Source organism: Sus scrofa, chromosome 15 (genome assembly GCF_054392235.1).
Source record: "Sus scrofa isolate SSC_HxYL_T2T_F1_AM1 chromosome 15, Sscrofa_HxYL_maternal_Yorkshire_Landrace_v2.0, whole genome shotgun sequence".
NCBI lineage: Eukaryota > Metazoa > Chordata > Mammalia > Artiodactyla > Suidae > Sus > Sus scrofa.
In genome coordinates this window covers 79,693,887-79,720,214 of record NC_139397.1, presented here as the reverse complement: position 1 = coordinate 79,720,214, position 26,328 = coordinate 79,693,887, and the positions used below count along the sequence as shown (strand labels likewise).

General features: G+C 37.8%; 1 protein-coding gene and 1 long non-coding RNA gene across 50 annotated transcripts in view; both read right to left on the bottom strand.

The window, feature by feature from the left end:
- Nucleotides 1-26,328, bottom strand: part of LOC146395936 (uncharacterized) — a 1,175,949-nt gene that overhangs the window by 1,085,429 nt on the left and 64,192 nt on the right. The gene's annotated exons all lie outside the window — the stretch shown is intronic.
- Nucleotides 1-26,328, bottom strand: part of PKP4 (plakophilin 4) — a 249,850-nt gene that overhangs the window by 210,888 nt on the left and 12,634 nt on the right. For 4 of the 49 annotated variants that reach the window (XM_085001130.1, XM_085001131.1, XM_085001132.1 and 1 more), the window contains one exon: nt 1,296-1,403. The exons of the other annotated variants lie outside the window; for them this stretch is intronic. In XM_085001130.1, the coding sequence (XP_084857256.1) occupies nt 1,296-1,342 (47 nt within the window). In that variant the 5' untranslated portion in view covers nt 1,343-1,403. Of the gene's footprint in view, nt 1-1,295; nt 1,404-26,328 lie in introns of those variants that run through there. 49 annotated transcript variants of the gene reach the window in all.

The following is a 26,328-nucleotide window of genomic DNA, read 5'->3' as shown; positions in this document are numbered from 1 at the left end:
GTTGCTATTTCTTGGGCCGCTCCCGCGGCATATGGAGGTTCCCAGGCTAGGGGTTGAATCGGAGCTGTAGCCACCGGCCTACGCCAGAGCCACAGCAACGCGGGATCCGAGCCGCGTCTGCAACCTACACCACAGCTCACGGCAACGCCGGATCGTTAACCCACTGAGCAAGGGCAGGGACCGAACCCGCAACCTCATGGTTCTTAGTCGGATTCGTTAACCACTGCGCCACGACGGGAACTCCAGGCGTTACTGCACCACGGTGGGAACTCCTTGGGGGGTGTCTTTAGACATCAAATTCTGTGCACCTGGAGTACATAGGTGAGCGAGGTGTACAGTGCTGGCACTTCCAAATGGGTGGAAAGGTTTGAGACAGACCTCAAGGGGTTTCACACACACTTGGGGTGCTCTGGCTTCACTCTGCAGGCAACTTAGACCACTTGAAGACTTTAATCAGGGTGTTGGGACATGTGAACTCCAGTTGGAAGAAAGCCAAATTGTGAAAGAACTCTATAAAGTTAAAAAAGGAAAATTCTGGAGAACATCTTTGAAAATTAGGGGTAGGGTACAACTTAAACCTACAAACTATAAGGCCATACTATATATAAAGTACATTTAAGGATGTCTTTTCCATGGATAAGGTTTACAAACAGATGAGAGATTAGAAGATTTTTGCAATTCCTTAATAAGGGATTAATTTTCAGAACAGAAGAAATGTCGCTCAAATCAACTTAAGAAGATGGGGGAGTTCCCGTCGTGGCTCAGTGGTTAACGAGTCCGACTAGGAACCATGAGGTTGTGGGTTCGGTCCCTGGCCTTGCTCAGTGGGTTAAGGATCCAGTGTTGCTGTGAGCTGTGGTGCAGGTTGCAGACACAGCTTGGATCCCATGTTGCTGTGGCTCTCATGTAGGCTGGCGTCTACAGCTCCGATTTGGCCCCTAGCCTGGGAACCTCCATGTGCCGCGGGAAGCGGCCCTAGAAAAGGCAAAAAGACAAAAAACAAAACACAACCTAAGAAGGTGGGAAACCCAACAGAAAACGAGGAAAATCTATATACAAAAAATTACAGACGCACAAGAGGATACCCCCCCAAAAGAAACCAAGCAGATGAAGAGATGATGACGTTTGCACACAGTCAGAGAAATACAACTAAAAATGAAATATTTTATACCTTACACCCTGGCAAAATTAGAAAGCCTTACTATGCCAAGTGTTGTGGGGTATGGGGATACATAGATGGATGAAGCCATTCTAGAGATCATCAGGTATAACTTATGCAAATTAAATGCACTCACAGTTTATGACTTTGTGTGATGACTGTCACACAGGTCCCAAGGGACATCACCACTTTGTGATGATGCGGAGGTGGAAGGAGTCTGGGTTACCATCACAGGAGTGGAAAGCTAAAAGTGGATGAATGTACATCATAAAATACTCAACAGTAGTCAGAATCAACAACCAGTCACAGAGGACCAGGGACAGACCTTTAAAATAAACTGCTGGGTGAAAATATTGTCTGAAGGAGAATAATACTATTCATGTAACAATGTAAATAACACAATGTAACAATGTAATAACAATGTAAATAACACAAAATATACATTATACAAGAGTACAAAGTCTTGGTGATAACAAAGATTTAATAAAACAGTGGCTTGGCCCAGACCAATGATAACAATGATACATCAACTGAGATATATGTGATCACCTTGGACATATACATGGGTATGGGACACATACATGGGGGTCAACTCAACCTTCACTAAGAACCAACCAGAAACTTTCTACAAAATAAAGATTAGCAATGTGGGCAAAATAGGGAGAACAAATGAAAGTGGTTTTGTCAGTCTTCTGGAGTCCTCCCTACTAAAAACCTGACACTCACACCCTCCTCAAGCACATTAAATGGACATTTACAACCACCCCTGTGCTGACTCCAAGGGAGCATTGTTCTTTGCATTTCTCCCTCCAGAAAAATACCTCCTTATTCTGACCTGCTATTTCCCACTTCCAAACTTCAATCCTCTATGACAAATTAACTATTATCACCATTTAAAGCCCAACAGTAATTTTTTAAAACAGCCATAAAAAATGGAAATTTGTTACAGGTTTTTTTTTTTTTTTTTTTTTTTTTTTTTTTTACTGAAAGTATACAAAAATACATAGACCTTACTTAGGTATATTTTAACCCCCTCAAAACATTCTAGTAAACATTTTTCCTTGCACATATCACATTTGCTTTCCCAGCAAAGAAGTTTTTTTTGTTTGTTTGTTTGTTTGTTTTTAATTGGATTTGGTAACCAGGTCTGTTATCACAGAGGCACCAGAAGCCAAACAGGAAAGAAAGGTAGACAACTCATGCCCTAAATCCCCTTGCATTGCTATGTGCACAGTGGCAGCAACCAATCTGCTGGCACAATAACTCTTCATAAGCTAAGCTCACACATTCTGGCTACAAGTATCCCAATTTCACCCTTCAAAAATCCTAGGTAGACGCCATCTGGTACTAATGATTTGCATACCCTTAAACTGACTGAAAATATTTTAACTAAATCCAACTGTTTGATCTAGTGTCTCTCATGCACCTATTTAAAGACACCATTTGAGATTTCTCCTAATTGTTCTTCCTTAAGAATGACCAACAGTTGAAGAAAAATGATTCACATTGTTAGATGTTTTCTCAAAGGTGGGGTGGGAGAGAGCAGTGATGAAGGATTTAGAGCTGATCAGTACACCAGCCAGACCTGAGGAATCCAGATTCCCCACACGGCCCTGTCCTCCTACTATATCTCATTAAAGTTTTGCTGTACATAATTATATTTTTTTCCATATCTACATTTGTTGTATTTGATAAACATAGCTTTAAAAATTATTTCCACTGATCTCCCATGGCAAGAAAATTTTGTAAATTACATGAGATTGAATGCAGTGAGAATTCAGTTTCTGATACTCTGAAAAGAATGGGTTAATAAACCTTGGCTACCTGAGTGGGAAGGGGCTCAGCAAAGAAAGTTCATAGCAAAAATCCATCTGCCTGCCTTTCCTGCTGAGGCAGGCAGCCAAAGGGTCATGGGAACCCCCATCAGTATTTTGAGTGCCATGATTAGAGACCAAGAACATTTTAGAGCACAGAAATGATGCCATACCAACTCCACAGGAGGGACAAAATACATGCAGTGTAGAGAAAGGTACACATATCATTTCCCCCTAGCAAGAAATTTTTAGCTTCAGAAAACTTTTTGATTTGTCAGGAACACAAACTCAAAAAGATAGTGCAATCATATTAAAATTGCCTTCATAACTATAAAAAGTATAACTCTAGGATGCCTAACTATAAATAGTAACTCAAAAAACAGAAGTCCAGATATGCACATATCCAGTGAAATGTTATTAGAAGACTTAATGGAAAAAAATAAAAATCATTTATATATATATATATATATATATATACACACACACACATAAAGAAGACTTAAGATGATACCTATAACAAAGTTTCTGAAGGAAAAAATTAACTTCACTCTATCTGGATGGGTTTTGGTTTTTGTTGTAAATTAAACATCCTTATCACAAAGCAAAATATTAGGTTTCTGGATATAGTGAATGTGAACTAGGAGACAGAGCATAATCCTCAGGTTCAACCATAGCCATTGCAGAGAAATGAAAATAATGGCTGAGAGAGATATAACGCCTTCTCCAAGACCACTAAGGTGGTCAACAGAAGTGAAGACAAGGCTTCTCTTGAAGGTCAGCGCCTGACTTAGCCTGTTCTTATCTGTTTCCAGATACCTTTAGGGTAGCTTCTTTTTATTTTTTTAATTTATTTTTTATGGCCGCACTTGGCACATGGAAATTCTTGGGCCAGGGATTAAATCCAAGCCACAGCTGCCAACCACCACCACAGCTGCCAACCACCACTACAGCTGCAATGGTGGATCCTATAACCCACTACACAGGGCCAGGGATTGAACCTCTATCTCCGCAGTAACCTGAGCCACTGCAGTCAGATTCTTAACCCACTGTGCCACAGTAGGAACTCTTGGGCTAGCTCCTTTTATTTATTTTTTTAAATGTACTTTATTGAAGTACAATTGATTTAAATGTTGTGTTAATTTCTGGTGTACAGCAAATATACATACACACGTATTATTTTTCATATTCTTTTCCATTACGGTTTATTACAGGATGTTGAATATAGTTCCCTGTGCTTATACAGCAGGAGCTTGTTGTTTATCCCTTGCACATGTAATAGTCTGCATCTACTAACCCCAAACTCCCAATCCACCCCTCCCCCCATGTCCCCTAGGCAACCGCAGTCTGGACAGCTCTTTTTAAAGAGTCACAGGCCTCGTCTTTTCCTAACTTAGGAGCCTCTAAGTTCTTTCACCACAGAGGTATCAAGAACCACAATACTGATAACATTGCTGTTCTTGAAAGTGATGTTCCACAATCCTACGGAACAGTCTATTTACTAGAAGTGAATAATAAATGTAAACAATGTTCAATGGAAGAGACGAAATAAAGTTATGAATCCCAGGAAGCAGGAACCCCTGTGGGCTCCCTTAAAAGCTATCCACCATATCCTACCATACATGGATATCTGGGTATAAGTGAGACAGTGAGCGCTGAACAGAGTCAAGACAGGCTCAGGGGTGATCCCTTCTTTATGAATTCTTCCTCATATTATAGGGCAATATAAGTGGTACATGGGAAAAAAAATAAGGAAAGAGCACATGGTATATATGCAAATTCAGCAAGGCACCAGCTCTGGAGAAGCCTGAGTTGTCAAGTAAGGCTGAACGAACTGTCTGTCATCTCTGAAGAGAAGGAAGTGCTGAGGAGAAAGCGAAGGATTCTAGCAGGGATAATATGTGCTATGAGAGCTAGAGAAAAGGATACCCTGAGCACACAGTAGGCTTGACAAATACTTGTTAAATTAAGCTTTTATACAATTTTAAAGTTCATACCCTATCTGCATCTTACACCTCTCCCTCAAAAATAGTTTTATAAACTGGCTTCATGAGAATGTGAAATTTGATTTGTAGTGCGTGTGTGTGTAGAAATCTACTGTACACAGACAATGGTTAGGAATGATTTAGTAGGTGGCAGTGATAAATCTGTGGGTATAGTGGGAAGAATTGAAAAACATGGAGGCTTTACCTAGAATATGATCTGATACTGTGGAATGAATTCAGAAGTGAATAACTCCCTAACTGAAGGAACAAATCACCCTTTTCGTTTATGATTTAGGCACATCTCAGGAGTTTTCTACTTAATTTATCTTACACGTTACATTTCATCGCTGTATTTATGAGACACAAACATCAGTCAAATTTTTGTTTTCCATTCATTCATTCTATATCACTGAGTCCCTATGAGCCAGAATTGTGCTTGGCAGTAGTATAGTGTGCTGTCCTTCCTCAGCAATCAAAGCGTATAAAGAAAAAAAAAGTGTGGAAGAGTATTTGCAGAAACTATTACAGCATGCAAGTTCTTTTAGCACGTCTATCAAAATTTAACTTGTTATATAAACATTACACCTGAACAAACTAAAATTCCAAAACCATGGGTGCTTCCCACATAGGATGTTGCCTACATTAACTCAGAATGGCAGCACAGTCAGAAGGCTTTTTTCTTTTTCAGGTTTTAGGGCTGCACTTGAGGCACATGGAAGTTCCCAGGCTAGGGGTCAAATCAGAGCTACAGCCGCCAGCTTACGCCAGGGCCACAGCAACGCAGGATCCGAACCATGTCTGTGATCTACACCATAGCTCACAGCCATGCCACATTCCCAACCCACTGAGCAAGGCCAGCAATCAAAGCTGCTCCTCAGGGATATTAGTTGGATTTGTTTCTGCTTCACCACAATGGGAACTCTAGAGGCCTTTTCTTTTTACATCAGAAAAGTAAGGTTTGGATTCTGATTCTACTACTTACTAAGTTGCAAGATCTTAGACACCTTACAAACTTCTTTCAGTGAGTTTCCTGGTACATAAACATATACAGTGGTAATACTATATATTTCCAAAGATTATGGTGAAGACAACTGGTAAATGGGAAAATATAAAAAACTACTGTATTGTTGATACAAAAGCACTTTTAAAAAGGCTTTGTGCCAGTTTAAAATGTCCTCTTTATGGCCCTAGGCTTTACTATGTCACTTGCGATTCTTTTTAACTATTACACAAAGCTGCCAGGCTTGTGCTATAATCACTACTAAAGGTTGAATCACTGTATGATAAACCCCATGTGCCAGGCACTTCTCTGTGTTCCCTGTCCCGCCCTTGTTTACAGTTATACCATGTATAAGGATGTTGATGTAGTATTTTCTAAGAAGTATATATTAGGGCTGAACACCAGTGCACTGCCATGATGTTATATAGGAATTGCTTGGAAGATACTTTCCTTTTGTTTAAAATGTTAAGGTAATTCTGACAATAACCATTCTTTGCATATACAGGTATGACCAAAATGATGAGTGCCCAAACAGCCTTACTGCACCTACAAAAACTGTCACTGGACGCACACATTGACTATGATCCAGCCTCAAGCTTTCCACACTCTAGAGGGACCATCCCAAGCAGAGAGAATGACTTTCAATCACCGTTATTCTATAACTCATGACAATGGTATGCCGTTGGTGATACTAAAGGCACATCTTTCAAGTATCTTCCTAGACTGCTTCCTAAATTCAGTTTGCTATGTAACAGATGCTAATTTACTATGCTTTACTTAATCAGTTCTCTGCTTTATGGTTTAGTTGAGAAGAGCTGGATTTGGAATATGGCCCACTTTGTTCTAAACCCCACCTTTTACTTGACCCCCTGCCCTCAGTTCTCAATAAGATGAAACACAGCTCAAAAAGCTGGATGAGTTCTTTAGGCTTAATGGATCTCACAGTCACTCCAGTCTTCGTGCTTTAAGTCTTCAATTTCACCTAAAACTCAGTTCCACATTGCCAATAAACAATTAGCTTTCCAAAAAATCCATAAGATACAATGGAAAATGTTCAGTCATATTCTATTTAAATGTCTTGACTTCACCATGATTTATTACTTTAATAATAACCTCAAAGGAAAAAACATTCTACTTGTTATGATGTAATTAATACTGTCTCCATACTTCATACAACTTAATATAATAAAACTTTCTTATATAAAATCTAACATATACTCAAATAGAAACTTTCATAAAAGTAAAAAATTAAAAAACTGAGCTGTCAAGTATCTCCAAAATAATTTTACTATAATTACAAATTAAATGCCAAAAATACAATTATCTTTATCAAATTCCATTTTTATAATGCTTTTATTTTGAACTGCACCATTAATGATTACATAGATTTAATTGGAAATAAAAAATTCAATGTGGTCCACATCAAAATGTGCATTTTCTTTTTCTTTTTTTTTTGTCTTTTGTCTTTTTAGGGCCACACTTGTGGAGGTTTCCAGGCTAGAGGTCAAATTGGAGTTGTAACTGCCGGCCTCTGCCACCACTCACCCCAGCGCCGGATCCTTTATCCACTGAGCGAGGCCAGGGATCGAACCCGCAACCTCATGGTTGCTAGCTGGGTTCATTAACCACTGAGCTAGGGTGGGAACTCCAGCATTTCCTTTTGGTAACAAAATATGAATGCTGTTTAATAGTTTTAAATAAATTAAAATAACAAGTTACTATAAACATAACCTTAATTAGATTATATATGCCAATGGATTTTAATTATTGACATTATGGATGGCTGTTACTGAACATAAACTAATTAATACCTATTCTCATACTCTTGAACAAAACAAAACCACAAAAACAAATCTTTGGCCATTATGCAGTTACACATTTTTTTAATCCAACAAGCTTTAGAGAAATTTCAGTATCATTTACTGATTCTACAGATGATAATGAACTAAGGGATTAAATATTTTTGCTTATAAAAGGTTCTGGTCTCATGTTCAAGCTCCGTGATGGGGCACATCAAATCACCTTCATTTATTCCTTCAATAAATATACACTGACCATCCATTACACATCACACGCTTTAATGAGTTCTACAAATAAAATGGTAAAGGGGGAAAGGACATAGCTCTTCCTTCACAGAACTTACAGTTCCTTCATGGAACTTAACTTTCTGGAGGGGGTAGTGAGACTTCCTACAAATAAATATGAAATTCTGAACAGTGGTGTTAAGGACTACACTGAGAGCCTATCTCAGGCAGCAAGGCAAGTAGTCAGGAGCATGGGGTCTAGATCAAATGTCCTTGACTGAAATTCCAGCTCTGTCACTTCCTAGCTGTGTGTGTCTCCGGATGACATTCTTCACTGCTATGTGTCTCTATGTTCTCTTCTGTTAAATGAGCTACCTGGGTTGTTGTGAGAAATACTTAGAATAGCTCCTTCCACCTAGTAAGCACTCAAGAAACAATGGCTATTATTTTAAGAGAAGCTGGACATCTGGACTTGTGTACAGGTCAGCCTGCCAATTTGGAACCTCTACTTACAGAGAAGGTGGGTCACACAAGGCCTTGTAGATCATGGTCAGGCTTTCAGTCTTTATCTCAAAGCAATGTTAACTATGGAAGCAACTTAATCAAATGTCATTTTTTTTTTTTTTTCCTTTTTAAAGACCTGGTACTTGGGGACAACTGAATAAAATAATTTTAAATCAACACAGCCCAAACTTCTGGTGATGACAGAAATGTATATTTGCGCTGTTCTGTGTGGTAGCCACTAGCTGTGTGTGGCTCTCAAGCACTTAAAATGTGGCAAGTGTGACTGAGGAATAAGTTTTAATTTTAATTAATTTAAATTTAAACTTACATGGTTAAACGTGACTACTGGATATGTATAAGATAGCAACGATGTAATTAAGGCATGACAGACCTCAGCTAACAAATCTACAAAATCTATCAATATTACTTTAAGTAGAAATTTAGTAAGACATCACTAACATTAACAATAATGGTTTAAAATCTGACACTAAAGCTATAAACTACTTTGGCACCACTTCAGTAATACCTCTGGGTGGGTAATGTTCACTTGTATAACCCATTTTGCTGCTTTTATGTGTTATGTGGTAGTTAATTCTCCACATGTATTTTATTCACACATGACAAGTCATTCCTACAAAATTTTCTTTCCCCAAAAGTAATAATACTTGCAACAAAAGCACTTAAAACAAGCCAATCATATAACAGCCAAGGTAGTGAATACATAGTTTTCCAAAGATCTACTAATGGTGAATAAGCACAAGAAAATATGCTCAAACATCTTCAGTCATTAGGGAAATGAAAGTCAAAACTATGAATTGTGACTTTATACCCATTGGTAAAGCCTACAGGTAAAGACAGACAATATCAATTGTTGGTGAGAATGTGAAGACTGGAACACTCATCAACTGCTGGGGGGAAAGTCAAATAATGCAGCTGCTTGGACATAGCCGTTTCTCAGAGTTATCATATGACCCAGCAATTCCACTCCTAGGTATAAACCCAGAAGAAATGAACACGTGTTCACATAAAAAACACACATGAATGTTCTTGGCAGCATTTTCTTTTTGTTGTATTTATTTATTTATTTGGTCTTTTTGCCTTTTCTAGGGCCACTTCTGCGGGCATATGGAGGTTCCCAGGCAAGGGGTCCAATCAGAGCTGTAGCCACAGGCCTACGCCAGAGCCACAGCAACGCGGGATCTGAGCCACGTCTGCAACCTACACCACAGCTCACGGCAACGCCAGATCCTTAACCCACTGAACAAGGCCAGGGACTGAACCCTCAACCTCATGGTTCCTAATCGGATTCGTTAACCACCAAGCCATGACAGGAACTCCTTAGCAGCGTTTTCTCAACAGTCAAAAAATGCAAACCGAAATGTCCATCAGCTGATGAATGGATAAGAAAAGATGGTCTGTCCAAAGAGTAGAATATTATTCATAAAAAGGGATGAAATACTGATCTGTGCTATGATATGGATAAATCTTGAAAACACTATGCTAAGAGGTCTGACACAAAAGTCCAAATATCGTACAACCTGATTTATAGGAAATATCCAGAATAGGTAAATCCACAGACAAAGTAGTGTTCCCAGGGACAGGGGGGAAGGGAAATGGGGAATGACTGCTTAACAGACATGGGACTTATTGGGGGCATGAAGAGAGTGTAATGAAAATGTTTTGAAATTAGATGGTGACGATGACGGCCCAACTCTGTAAATGTACTAAAAAACCATGGAATTGGTATGTGAATTATATCTCAATTTTTAAAAGCACTTAAATTTCTGGTTTTAAAATTTTGGTAATTTGCTATTCATATAATTTTCTTTAAATATCCTGGGAATTTTTTTTTTTTTCCCTTTCTCTAAAGAAATACTGGCCATTTTATTAAGTGGCTTTGTATAACAATAGGTATTTGTAAACAAAGATTCTTCATGGAAAGTGAATTTTAAAAGCTGCTAGCTACTTAAAATTAGAAAGAAAGGAAACATTCAACAGAAATCAGAAAAACCTCTAAGCTGGCAATAACTTCTGAGTAGAAAAGGACCTATAGCTATAGAAGTCTGTATTTGGCTCTCTCCATGAAGCAACAGCAGTTCTGAGCTAAAGTTTGAGAAGACTGAGTTCCTCTCTTTCCAACATTCTTCTAAACTAACAAAGGATGGGTCTGAGAAAAGAAGACTTAAGCCACATGGGGAGCCCTGGTTGATACTTAGAGCTGAAGCAAAACTGAGAAGCTAAGTTATGGGCAAGCCCTGGATTTCAACATTGAGTTAAGTAACATGAGAAATGAGCTGAAACTGAATCTCTCCTTGAAGATACAAAGAGAAATTGGGGTAAAGAATAAGGCAAGTCAGGAAGCAACACAAGTGTCTATCAACAGATGAATGTATATACACAGACACAAATGGAATAGTACTCAAACATAAAAAAATAAAATTCTGCCATTTGCAACAATCCAAATAGACTTAAGAGAGTATTACCCCTAGTGAAATAAGTCAGAGAAAGACAAATACACACATTACTACTTATATGTGGAATATTAAAACAAACAAAAAACAAATGTATGTAACAAAACAGAAAGAGACTCACAGACATAGAAAACAAAACAGTGGGGAGAGGCAAGGGGGGGAGGTGCATGATAGGGGTATGAGGTTAAGAGATACAAACTACTATGTATTAAATAAGCAACAAGGATCAGGGAAGTACAGGCATTATTTTGTAGTAACATTAAATAGAATATAACCTATAAAATATTGAATCACTAGATTGTATACCTGAAACTAATACTGTAAATCAACTATTCTTCAATTAAAAAAAAATAAGAGGGAAGTACAAAATTTGCATAAATCCAAGAGAAATCACAAAGCATTAGAAATATATTTCTTTTTTTTGGAATACATTTCTGTTTCATGATATGGAGAAAGAACTGCTTTGTCTGGGTCACACAGTAAGTCAGAGACTAAATAATAAATCAAAGCGTGATTAATACTTACAAACGCTTACTCAGCTGTCATCAATGACAGAGAGTAGAATTACCACTGGTTGTAGGTTAAGTTTCTTGTCTTAACAGGACTGCTATTAATTCTTCTTAAAATTCATAAATACATCAAAACTCTCATTTTAAGTACAAAAATGACAAACTGCCTAAATAGGTTAGCTTAAATAGGAATACAGCAAGGAAAAATAAAATTTAAAACTTATGCTGCACTTAAAAGTTAGCTAACATTTAACACCTAAATGTTGGAGAGCTGAAAATGTTGAAAAAAATAATGCTTCTTAAGTATCTCCTACTAACGGAAAAAGAAAAATTAAGAGAAACCTCCTAGAGAATGCTGGCTTGGCAGCCCAACCTAGAAAAGAAGTGAGAACATCCCTTCCATCAAAGTACTCTGGGGGTGGGATTTACTAATTTTGATATGTACAAGGAGAAAATGATAGGAAATCACATAATTATAACAAAGATTTTTAACTATAAGCCCCTATTTACATATAAATTTACATATGTAATAAAAATAAGAACACGATGAAAAGGATAAACATCAACTTCAGAAATCTTAAGCAAATTTGGCAAAAGAAGATTTCTCAAATTTGAGTTTCATGAGTTTTCATTACATTATTCTCTGTACTTTTCTGTATTTGAAATATTCCATATAAACCCTGAATAAAATCTCATTATCATTAGCCATCACCAGGTTCTATTTATTCCAAAAGTTCCAATTCTGTTTTTCTTTTTATTGAGGTGTAATTGACATATATATATATACATACACACACACATATATATGTATGTATAGCATTGTATTAGTTTCAGGTATACAACACAATGACTCAATATTGCAAAATGATCACAGAAATAAGTCTAGTTAACCTCTGTCACCATATAGCTACAAATTTTTTTTCTTGTGATAAGAACTTTTTTTACTCTTCTAGAAACTTTCAAACATGGGATATGGAACAATTAACTACAGTTACCATAATGAACACCACATCTTCATGATTTATTTATTTTATAACTGGAAATTTGTACCGTTTGACTTTCTTTGCCCATTACACTTCAAGTTATGTTTCTAAACAAGTACCAAAATATTACGTAGTTAATTAATATTTCGTGTGTACTTCACCGTGCCATGTTGATTCAGGTTTCAGCCATTACTAAACACTTAGATGATGCAATCAAAAATATTTAAAGCTATTTAATAGAAAAAATGAAATACTGCTGAGGTTGACAACAGGCAGATGACACCTGCTTGCTGATGATTCCATTTATCTTGATTAGTATTTAGTACGACACTTGTAAAACATGTATCCTTCAATACAAAGACTTTAAAGAGCACATATACTGTCAACATAGTCCAAAGTATTTGTTAAATTTCAAAAATCAAAGTCATCTTCTTGTGAACATCTCATCTTATAATATTCTAACTCACAGAACAGGAGAAAAAAAGCATATAGCATAATATAATTACTTTGAAGGTACAGAAATAAATTTACTACATGCTTCCATAATTTAAAAAAATAATTAAGTAATGATTTTGACTTTATAATCCGGGATAAAGCTAAAACTTCTCTTTATTCAACAACCTTCCATCCTGAGCTAACATGAGGTTAAACTTCAAACCACACCCTTTCAAAAACAAAACTGCAAATTTTAAGATCTCTAACCTTTGCCAGTCTATTTTAGAACACAGAAAATGTTTTTAGCCTGAACCAGAAGTTTCTCTCTAGAACATAAAAGCTGAGAATATAAACTGTGGCCCTGGCCTGTCGGTTACGTATATGAGGCATTATTACTGTTATCAATGTCATTTATTTATGTACCTCAGAAGGAAATCCTTAAAGCTTAGCTGGTGTAGGGCTTTAGCCATTTTTTTCAATCTGGAAATCAGCATTCCAGGGAACTCTGCTCTAAGACTGATATTTCATTTCTCTTTACAAGGTCCGTTCCTTGCTGCTTGGCTTCCAGAGAAGTCAGGCCATAATTAATACTTCAATGGCACATGAGCTGACATTTCTGCTGCAGTGAAGTAGCTCACTCACTTTGGCAAGGTTTTCTTCCAGTTCCTTATTTGTAAAAAGCACACCTCCAGCTTCAGTTGGCCTAGATCATTTCCTGTTTTTAAATTATTTTGTGTGTAGGGAAGGGAGGGGGGTTTAAAGTCCTAAATTCTCATTTAAATTAGCAAATGGAAAACATGGTACCTTGCCCAGGATGCTATGATGCAAGCCTACTGGACTTAGAGTTTTAAGAAAGTTTCCTGTAGCCTTTAAACAGTTGGGTCACCATCTACTGCTGTCCACAAGTGCACTTCCTCTCCTTGGTAGACACAATGGAGGCAGACTGCAGATTACGGAATGCAGTGGGCTACACTGTGTCTTCCCCACCAGGCACAACACTGTGCATGTGGACATCTGAGGGTTTGAAGGAGCTTCTGGCCACACTGAGACGCCAGGTTCAGACTACAGACCTAAAGATTTGTTCCTAAGTCAGTGATACTAACCAGCACTTCAGATTTCTCTAATTACCAATGATGGTTTTACTACCTCACTTTGATATAATGACTACTATATACCCAAAGGTTTCAATCCTGAAATTGTTTATGGTCACCAACAAATTCAGGAGAGGAACAAGTCTGGTACCCATGAAGGAAAGGCTTTATGTACTGAACAAATCATGGCATAAAGTACCTCACAACTACACAAATGTGGAAAATGTGAATTCATATACCAAAAAAATATATATATATATCTCCAAATGTACTGGCAGCCAAACTTCTGGAAGCTGACTAGCTTTGTAGGCAGGCTTACTTTGGTGACTTCATTTACTTTGCAGTGATTCACCTCCTCACTTCACAGATTTTTTTTTTTTTTTTTTAATCCTACTAATAGTACCATGGCAGGGTTTGACTGTGCCCCTAAGACAATATTTTTAAACTGACTAGCTAGGTACCATGCTAAGCCTTCCCCACTCCCTATGAGTTTCTTAGATTAAAATAAAATGGCCATAAGTTCCTCTGAACAAGAAGTGAATTGAACTACAACTACAGAAAACAAATTCTGATGCAAATTTCTTAAGCTTATCACTCACTGGCACTTCACCAATTTCTTTTAGGGCCTAAGATTTTGTTCTATAGTATCTTTAGTTTAGCTTCTCATATTTACTTGTCAACATCAATGTACCCCTATATTAAAAATCAAGTCCTAATGCCAGCTTCTTAACATGAAACAAAAAGATTTTCCTGGGATAGGCCACTTCATCAAGAGAGTAAGTCCAAGAATAGATAGAGGGGGCCATCTGAATGTCTTGGTGACACACTGAGAATGAATGATTCAGGGAGCAACGACTTGATTCATCTCTCACTGAACATTTGAGTCATTCAGGAAAAGTGTGTATCTTGTATTTACTTTTTAGAAAAAGGTACATTTTGAATATGCAGAACAGTTTTATTCCAATTTCTTTGAAGACATTTGAATGTCAAATTGAGGGCTATATCTGGATTCCAAAACACTTGTGTGTATGGTGGTGTGTGTGTGTGTGTTTTTTTTAGCACTTTCTAAAATCTAAAAGCATAAAAAGCAGTAATTACTATACAAAGATTAAAAAGAACTCATACAACCTAAAACCAAACACAAAATTAATACATGAGATAATAGAAAGAGAAGTTCGCTCTCAGTAAGATCAACATCTTTTCTGACCTAATTAATAATGTGGGGATATTAACATGGTATTTGGTTCGGGCTTTAGGCTATGACTTGGGTCACACTGTTTTCCAGTTTCAAGACTTAAACCTGCCTTGGAGACTGGATGACCACAATGATATCAGTAACAAAATTTCCCATGATGCTGCACAACTGCCAGTGTTTCCTGCCACCTAAGCTGAAGTCTCCCAAGTAACCCCTCCACAGTAACCTAAGTCAGGGTGAGCACTGGAGCAGCAAACTGATTACCTTAAGAGGTAAAGCAGAGTTATTGCCTGAGACGCATCTGGCATCCATCAAGAGAAAGACTCACTGGAAGTTTGGAAGGCCCAGCCTGCAAAGACTATCCTCACGAATGATGGCCAGGCTATAGACGCACACAGATACGACCACTGAGGAAACACCTACGCCTCCTGATCCAGGCACGCACTTGAGCCTGAGTGGACCACCCCTCCAGATGTGAAGCTCTCATCTATGAAAGGAAGAGACTGCATACTGTGAGTCCATAAACATTAACCTTGCTGACAATATTATCCTCAAGGAAATGTGATCTTGATATCTGTGGCTTAGTGTTAACACAGGCATACGTTTAAAAAGGAACTGGACTATTTATAACAAAATACCAACAGTGGTCACCTCTGAATGCAGGTAAATATTGGTGGGTTTTACTTTGTTCTCCTGTGATTTTCTGCATTTAAAGATTTTTCTATAAAAGTATGAATCACATTTACAATTAGGAAAAAAAGGTAAAAATAAATTCTCCTATATTTAAAGTAGCATTTCTCTAATACACAACTGATGTTATTTCTATTCCATTAAACCTTCAGAGGATAAGTTCCTAATTCAAAGTGAGGAAAGGGGTGGTAAAATGTGGCACCACAGCACATTTTTGCTGTGCATGTGGATGATGATTAACTAATAAAATAAAGTTAAATCTGAAATCACATCCTTCAAATCCAGTTGAGGTATGACATGTATAATGCCCCATTGATTTCGTGATCACACCTAAAAAAATTTCAGTGTACCAGTCCGCTGAAAACGAAAGAATCACTCTAAAGTCTTAAGCTAAAAAGACCAAAAAAAAAAAAAAGGAAGAAAAAAGTAAGAAATGAAAAAAGATGTTTCTTTTCCTTTACTGCAATTATCCTTACTCTTTGAAGGGGAAAGCAAAGAACAATTTGAAAATCTGTTGAAATCTGTAATTCCTCTCAGCCAAAAAACAAACAATCAAATAAACAAAAACCTCAAATCTCCTTGATTTTGTAGATTGTTCCAACATATAGAACAATTTCAAATGTCTGAATATTTACATGAATTATAACTGTACTGAGTTGTATGTAATTCCCCAGAATCAGACCCAGGACAAGGAATGGAGTGTAGTTGGCTTGGGAGTGGACAAGTAAGCTAAGCCATGGAAGGAAGTGAACGGGGGGGTGCATAAGTAGGGCACTGCTCAGGCTGATGGGTCTCCAGCCTTTTGGGAACCTCAGGGAACCTGCAGGGGGCAGCTCTCAGGGATGTCTTAATTAGGGGCCAAAAAGCTGGGCTACTGGTCCACCTCCCATAAGCTGATGGTTGGGAGTTACTCCAAAGGCTGATAATCCCCAGGCATTTCTGACCTGACCCAACACTGGTAGCAGAGCCTTCAAGGCAGAAATCCAGGGGCTTGTGGTATGAAGCTGTAGGGTCAGAAGACAATGAACTGATGGTGAGTGCTGTGGGAAGCAGGCAGTGCACAGACGGCATATGCTGCCACCATTAAGTAGAAGAAAAGTGCCCTTATTTAGATTGAAATGCAAACTACAGGGTCTACAAACACTTACTGAGCACACACTCTGTGTCAGGTCCACGATCTAGTGGGAAGACCGCACATAGGTTATTGAAAAATAAAAAAGCTCCAATAAAAAGATTTTAAAAGTGGGGCCAGCATTCTTGATATTTAAAGTGTAAAGATTAGGAGGTCCCATTGTGGCTCAGTGGTTAATGAACCCGACTAGTATCCATGAGGACGCAGGTTTGATCCCTCGCCTTGCTCAGTGGGTTAAGGATCCAGTATGGCTGTGAACTGTGATGCAGGTCACAGATGTGGCTCAGATCCTGCATTGCTGTGGCTGTAGTATTAACCAGGAGCTACAGCTCCAATTCGACTCCGAGCCTGGGAACCTCCATGTGCCTCGGGTGCAGCCCTTAAAAAAAAAAAAAAAAAAAAAAAAAAAAGACAAAAGATAATGTGGAAAGATTAGCTTCTTCAAAGCGGCTATAAATGTATCTAAAATTTCTTGCAGGAGGTAGGAAGAAAGAACAGAGGTCTCACCCTGATGACAGCCACAAAAACAGCACACAATCTGCCAACTCACAATGTTCCTCAACTCATCACAAAGCTCAAATCTCAGTATGACCAACTAACCTGAAAATAAGGAAGTTAAGGAAAGAAAGGCATCTATAAGGAGATGGACCTGCTTACCTGAGGCAATGCTGCTGAACACTGGTAAGAAGAAATGAGCTTCTTACCAGCAAACTGATAAAGGCTGAATGTGGGCAGGAGAACACAGAATTCTGCAGGACAAGACAGGAGGGGAACTTACACTCGGGTTCTTCTGCATGGAGCTCCCCGGGTGCCAACCAAAAAGTCTGGCTAGAGTCTGGGGACCACCTCCCACTAGGTGCAGGCCTAGGGAGGGGAAGAGCAGCTGTGCTGGAAGAGGTACGAAATTCCACCTGGAGCCTTTTCTCCTATCTGTGCTATAGGACAAAAGCCTTAAAGTGCTGGAGAAGAGCAAAAAAACCTGTCTTCCTTAGGACACTGGTGAAAGGCCACCATAGCTGGCAATTTGTCAGTATAGCATAGTCATATTCAAAAGAACTAGCTAACTTAAAAACAGCATGCTTGTTTTAAACACAGCTTTAAGACTGTGGCCCCACCTTCAGCCAGGCAGCCAACCTATGCCCCTTCTCAACAAACACTATGGAGCCACCCAGCATAGAGGAATCTCTCAGGGCCTTGGAGGTGAAGGAAGGAAAATCACTGTCCAAGAGGGGGTTTTGGTGGAAGAAATATTTTAAATATGAAGACATGAGCATGATTATAGATGGAGCAAGGAAAGGCAAAGAACAGAATTAATAACAATCAGGAAGTAAGGAGGATGGGTTATAAATCACTTAGTATGAATTTTCTTCTGAATGTTACATCAACGTAGTTGCTTAGACATGCAAGTTTAGTTTTTGTTTAAAATAAGGGAAAATCCTACATGAATAGATTCCTGGATTAAATTTAGTATCAGATTTAATTTTTACAGTCAAGAACAATTAAACTGTCTGCTCGAATTTTCTGGATCATGAGAGCTATTCACACTGAAATGTCTAGCATTTTGCTCATTGTCAAAAAAAAAAAAAAAAGCCTTCAAGTGCTGACACAAAAAATTGTGCTTTATTTCAAATTGTTCATATGACTGCAGTAACAGAAGCTCATCACACATATGAGAGAACACATATTGGAAGTAAGATTCATCTCTTTTCCTAGTTGATTTGACATAAGCAGTACCTTCCAACCTAAATATCAATGAATACCTGTTTTAATATTTCTCCAATCTTATTCATAGTTACAAAATCAGTATAATTTCCTTCTTCTATTAACTGCCATTTATTGAACTAAGCATTATTTCAAAGAAGCACTAATCACTGAAAAGTAATTCCATTTCAAATACCACACTGAACTTCACAAAGGCATTTAAACATTCTCTGATTACTGAAAAATTAAACACGCTAAAGTTATTCAGTCTCATTCTACAGATAGCCCAAACTTAAATATACCTTATCGAACGGTTTCTAAAAGATAAAAAGGTGAAAATGTATTCTTCCTCAGCTCTTTGTCTATTCCAAAAAGCTTTAAGGAGCTCAGCACAAAACTGAAAACTCAAATGGAACTGAAAAAGGTGAATGAAAAATTATCTTCAGACCAACTCTATCAGTTCTAATATCTTTACAATCAAACTGAGTCAGAGACAAAGAGGGGGCCCGCATACTAGTTGCAGCCTATACTTTCCCTATGAGGAGGGTTGATCACCCAGCTTCCCAAAAGTGGTGAAATAGGAGACCACAGGATACACCAGATTTGTTTCATGTTAAATATTAAAAGCATGAAATGTTAAGCTATATCTACTCAAAGTAACTCAAATTGTACATCAGGATTTTTTTTTTTTTATTTTTGGCTCTGAAGCTAGCCAGAGAAATATAAAAAAATCAGATGAAATTTCTGTGTTTTTGATGAGCACTAGAAGAAAAAATGAGGGAAGGGGAGGACTGTTTTGGCTTTCCTGTTATTATGAAGCGAGGTGATAGTCCATGTACTAAATGAATTATTATATTTTGCAGGTGATTTAACTTAATTTGCATACCCACACTTCTGTGTGTTCCAGGCAGTTTTATTTATTTACTTTTTGGCCTTGTCTGTGGCACATGGAAGTTCCTGGGCCAGGGATGAAACTCACACCACCACAGCAACCTGAGGTGCTGTAGCAACAATGCCAAATCCTTAACCCACTAAACCACAAGAAAACTCCCAGGATTTTAAAAAATTTAATTTTCAATGCAAACTACAAATCAAAGATATTTGAAACAACTGTTTTCTTTCTTTTATTCCCCAGAATAGTGGACAAGTTTTAATACAAGTTTCTTGAGGACAAGCACTCTGTTTTATACCTTTACAGCCCCATCAGGTCTCAGCATGCAGGATAGCACAGAGGAGAAGAAAAGGCTCTGGGAGACCTGAAGCTGCCACACAGCTGAAGACCATGCAGTAAGGACAGTTCCGGGATCTACAGTGCTCAAGTACTGTAATGTCACTTCTGAGAGCAAAATGTCCTGAGTGTTGGAGAGAAACAAAGGGACTACGCCTTTGCTGCATCATTTCTGCACCCCTTTCCATACCTGGTGCTGGGCTCTGTAATAAATGGCTGTTGGCCAGAATTCCCTGAATTCTATTGAAAATTTCAAAAGATAAGCCCAATAGAATTTTGTTTTTTTGTCTTTTAGGGCTGTACCCGTGGCATATGGAGGTTCCCAGGCTAGAGGTCGAACTGGAGCTATAGCTGCCAGCATACGTCAGAGCCACAGTAACATGGGATCTGAGCCACATCAACTCCCCTCAACAGAATTTTTTTTAACTTGGTATTTTAAGTGAAGGAAAAAATAAGATTATTCTTGTAATCAAATGCTTTCATAATTAAATAATCAAATATTAACTACTAAATAATCATCTTGTTTCAGTATGAAAAACTGAACCACAAACTGAACATATAGTTTATTCTGATATCTTTTAAGAGTTTCTGACTCTTGGAGTTTCCACTGTGGCTCAGTGGAAACAAATCTGACTAGCATCTATGAGGATGCAGGTTTGACCTCTGGCCTCGCTCAGTGGGTTAAGGATCCGGTGTTGCTGTGAGCTGTGGTGTAGGCCACAGACGTGGCTTGGATCTGGCACTGCTGTAGCTGTGGCATAGGCCAGCAGCTGTAGCTCTGATTTGATACCCTAGGCTGTGAACCTCCATATGCCCTAGGTGTGGCCCTAAAAAGACCAAAAAAAAAAAGTTACTGACTCTTCACAGCTGTGGCAATGTTAGATCCTTAACCAGCTGTGCCACATGGGAACTTCTGAGGCTTTCTCTTAATTCCTATGACTCTTATGATTACTTTGCTAGTGAAATGAAGGTAGCATATCACCTATTTTTAGAGTTATTAGGATTAATCTGACATTAACAGAAACGCTTCAGAAACTGTAAAGCTATATCATATTGCTTTGTTACTCTAAAAGCATTTATAATTTTTTCATATTATTTATAACTGGTCCCAGCTACTCTCTATACCAGTTCCAAAAGAATTTTCTACAATGACAAAAATGTTCTGGATCTGCCTATTACTATATCTATTTGCCCTATGTGAATGTTTTGCACTTAAGTGTGGCTGGTGAGGACAGGAAACTGAATATTTTTTTCTTTCGCATTTTATCATTTATTCATTCCAAAAATCCATTTATTCATTTATTGAGTTTCTACTACAGGTCAGTCAAAAAAAGTTGTGCATGCCCAAAGTGTGTCTGGCATTAAGAATTACATGAAAAAAGGAGTTCCCGTCGTGGTGCAGTGGTGAACGAATCCGACTAAGAACCATGAGGTTGCGGGTTCGGTCCCTGGCCTTGCTCAGTGGGTTAAAGGATCCAGCGTTGCCATGAGCTGTGGTGTAGGTTATAGACGCAGCTTGGATCCCCCGTTGCTGTGGCTCTGGCGTAGGCTGGTGGCTACAGCTCTGATTGGACCCCTAGCCTGGGAACCTCCATATGCCGCAGGAGCGGCCCAAGAAATGGCAAAAAGACAAAAAAAAAAAAAAAAAAAAAGAAAAGAATTACATGAAAAAGAAGTGAAGTGTTCACTACACCTTTTAGTGGGATGGCCCTTTCTGAAAGAGTGGCTCACAATCCTGTGTTCCACATACCCTATCATCTAGACTGATACCTGGGGTACTGAGAAATTATGTCAGTGTTTTCATTTATTTATTTATCTTTCTTTTTTAAAAATTGAAATACTGTTGATTAATGAAGTTGTGTTAGTTTTAGGTGTACAGCAAAGTGATTCTGTTATACATATATATATACTATATAAATATACATATTATTTTTCAGATTCTGTTCCATTTTATGCTAATACAAGATACCGAATATAGTTCCCTGTGCTATATTCAGTAGGTCCTTGTTTATCTATTTTACATATACTAGTTTGTATCTGTTAATCCCAAACTCCCAATTTACTCCTCCTCCCTTCTCTACTTTTGGTAACTGTAAGTTTGTTTAAGTTGGTTAAGTCTATTTGTTTTAAACCTAAGTTCAATTGTATCATTTTTTAAGATTCTACATGTAAGTAACATCAAGCAATATTTGCCTTTTTCTTGCCTTACTTCACTTAGTATGATAATCTCTAGGTCCACCCATATTGCTGCAAATGCTGCAATTTTTCATTCTTCTTATGGATGGGTAGTATTCCATTGTATATACATATCACCATCTTTATCCACTTATCTGTCAAAGGACATTTAGGCTGCCTCCATGTCTTGGCCATTGTATATAGTGTTGCTATGAATGTAGGGGTGCATATATCTTTCCAAATTATATTTTTCTTTGGATATATGCCAAGGAGTATGATTGCTGGATCATATGGTAGTTGTATTTTTAGATTTTTTAAGCAACTTCCATAATGTTCTCCATAGTGGTTGTATCAATTTACATTCCCACTAACAATGTAGGAGAGTTCCTTTTCCCTCACACCCTCTCCAACATTTATTATTTGCAGACTTTTTGATGATGGTCATTCTGACCAGTATGAGGTGATATCTCACAGTAGTTTTGATGGGCATTTCTCTGGATAATCAGCAGTGTTAAGCACCTTTTCATGTGCCTGTTGGCCATCTGCAGGTTTTCTTTGGAGGGATGTTTATTTAGGTCTTCTGCCCAATTTTTGACTGGGTTGTTTGTTTCATGATATTAAGCTATAAGAGCCGTTAGTATATTTTGGAAATTAACCCCTTGTCAGTCTCATCATTTGCAAGTATTTTCTCCTGTTCCATAGGTCATCTTTTCATTTTGTTGATGGTTTCCTTTGCTGGATAAAAACTTATAAGTTGAATTTGGTCCCATTTGTTTATTTTTGCTTGTGTTTCCATTACTCTAGAAAATGGATTCAAAAAAATATAGCTTCAATTTATGTCAAAAGTGTTCTGCTTATGTTTTCCTCTAGGGGTTTTACAATATCTGGTCTTAAATTTAGATCTTTAATTCATTTTTAGTTTATTTTTTGTATATGGTGTAGGAGAGTGTTCTAATTTCATTATTTTACATGTAGCTGTCTGGTTTTCCCAACACCACTTACTGAAGAGACTGCCTTTTATCCATTTATATCCTTGCCTCCTCTGTTGTAGATTAATTGACCACAGGAGTGTGGGTGTACTTCTGGGCTTTAGTCCCTGTTCCATTGATCTGTGTGTCTGTTTTTGCGCCAATATCACACCGTTTTGATTACTGTAGCTTTGTAGTATAGGCTGAAGTCAGGGAGCATGATTTTTCTGGATCTGTTTTCTCGAGATTGAGGAAACAAAATTTTTAATTAAAAAATTTAAACAGTACATATGATCAGTGGCTACCAGACTGGACATAACAACTCTAACTTCAGAAATGTATAATTTCGTAATCGTTAAATTCAATAGATAAAATTTTCTCTGTTTTCTTAGCCACAGTGTCCACCACATTTTCAATATGGGACAGTACTACATAAAAATATGAGACAACTCAGAGAAGCAAAACCCTATTTAGTACAGCTATTTGACAAAAGGGTCTTTAAAAACAAACCATCAAAACTTCATTCTGATATAATTTAGCAACTGAGGTCTCCAAAAATATCTAAATGGCATATACCAAAGACTGGTAGGTACTAGGTGCTTCACAAAAGCTATTAATGAAAGAAGATGACATGAGAGACTGTCTTTTCATATATATCTCAGTATACTTAAACTAGAGGCCAACCTTGTCCACCAACATCACCAATAGGCACAACCTCTACTTCGTGAGTGAGCTCTACTTGAAAAGTGTCACTTGGTTGACAGCAAATATACAAGACAAGGACACTTCTCAAGAGCTACAACCAACTTGGAGGAAAGACACAAGAGAAAAGTTAATCTGTAGACATTAATGGTCCAACACAGCAACAAAAAAAACCGCCATGGGGAGTTTAATCATTAAAAGGCAGAGAAGAAGACATTTCAAGGAGAGATGATCACCAGACACAGTGGTCTGAGAAGGATGTGCACATGAGGAAGGATCTGAAGTAGCCTTGAAGAACTGTGAAGATTTAAAGAGAAAGTACAGGGAAGCAGGGAACAGTGAGTAGAAACTAGTTTGGGGAGTTCCTGTTGTGGCTGAATGGTAACGAATCCAACTAGGGTTCATGAGGATGAGGGTTCAATCCCTGGCCTAACTCAGTGGGTTAAATATCCAGCATTTGCCATGAGCTGAGCTGTGGTATAGGTTGCAGATAAAAACTCAGATCTGGTATTGCTGTGGCTGTGGTGTAGGCCAGCAGCTGCAGCTCCAATTCAACCCCTAGACTGGAAACATCCATGCGCCGAGGGTGTGGTCCTAAGAAGCTAAAAAAGAAAAAAGAAAAAAGAAAAAAGAAAAGCAAAGAAAGAAACTAGTTTTGCTAATGCATTAAGTTCAGGAAGAAGAGTAATTAGGGTTTGATTGTGAAGGGCCTTAAATGGCAGGCAGGTTGGACTCTGAAGGAATCCTGCAGGGTAAACAATGGGGAGTCACTGAAGGTTAGAGGGGCAGAAATGACTAAAGTTATAAACAAAGTGTTTCATTATTCATTCACCCAAAGCAGCCATCTGGTGCTTAATATATATCAGGCACATTGGTAGGTGAGAGTTATAATGACGGCTGTGACACAGTTCTAACTTCAAAGGGCTTACAATACAGCCAAGAACACAGACACAGAAACAACTCGATTACCATGTGACATATCTGTAGCAGAGTTACATGTGAAGTGCTAAGAACCACAGGTGGGAAGGTTTAAATCTAGAGGAGAAGGGCAAAGTAGGCTTCACCAAGAAGGAGGTCGTTAAGTTAGACCTTGAAGGCAAAAAAATCATGGGCTCACCAGGCAGAGAAGGGCATACTAGTTACCTACAGAAAAGCCTTCAGGAAATATACAACTTGTTGGGGATATCATATTTCTGTGAAAGTAAAGGGTGCTAAGGTTATGTCACTCAAATTGAAAGAAAAGAGCAAAACCTTAAAAAAGCATAGTGTTGAAGAATATTACTATATAAGCTATGTTTTAGGATTAATTGTAGTCATCACTTGTCTTCTCAGCCATGATTTCGGAAGACCGTGAGTACTAAAAGTATTGATAAAAATCTCAGAATAAATATAGACAATATAGGAATTTCCCAATGTGGCTGAGTGGTAATAAAACCGACTAGTATTCATGAGGATACAGGTTCAATCCCTGGACCCACTCAGTGGATTAAGGATCCAGTGTTGCCATGAGTGGAGGTGTAGGTGGCAGACGCGGCTCAGATATCTCATTGCTGTGGCTGCGGCGTAGTCAGGCAGCTGCACCTCTGACTGGACCCCTATCCTGGGAACTTCCATATGCCATGGGTGTAGCCCTAAAAAGACCAAAATGTATACACAGGCAATATAGAACAGACTGAAAACTAATTAAATGATCTGATTGCATTTTACCTATGGCAAGAAACATATGTGACATTCAAGGTGGAAAGGACATTAATAAAAACAAATCAAATTATCAATCATGATAATTTTATTTAGACCAGATGCAATTTCTGCCAGAAATTGTATGCAATAATCATACAAAATAGGGGGAAGATTAAGGGGGTGGGAGATGAGAAAACTGTGCTTTGGAAAATGTCTTCTCTTCTAGGAAAGAAAGCAGATTCCTTGTCTTTAAAAGCCTCATGTAGGCTTGTTGGCGTCCACCTGAACTGGATCAAGTCCAATCACATACAAGGATACTCTCTTCCTTTTACATCCCCAGGTTGCCTGTTACCATGGTAGACAAATGAATTTTTTTTTTTTTTTGCAAGAATATTACCTACAATTGTTTACATTGTACATAGGCAAAATTTTAAAAGAACTAATATTAATTAAATTTTAAAATATAGTATTGTTACTGAAAATTAAACATACTGCTGTCTAAAATAAAATATAACAGAAAAAAACAAACAAATCCTGAAGTCGAATTATAAAGCAACCTTATGAATTCCATTTAAAATCAATGATGAGGCTAATGTTCACAGCAGCATTATTTATAGCTGACATGGTATAGAAGTAATCAACTAAGTATCCATCAACAGATGAATGGATAAACAAGATGTGTTATACACATACAATGGGAATAGTACTCAGGTATAAAAAGAAATGAAATTTTGCTATTCCAAGCAACATAGATGGACTTAGCATTATGCTAAGTGAAATAAGTCAAACAGAGAAAGACAAACACCGTATGATATCACTTATAAGCAGAAATACAACAAACAGAATAGAACAAAAAAGCAGACTCACAAACTATTACATTTAGAA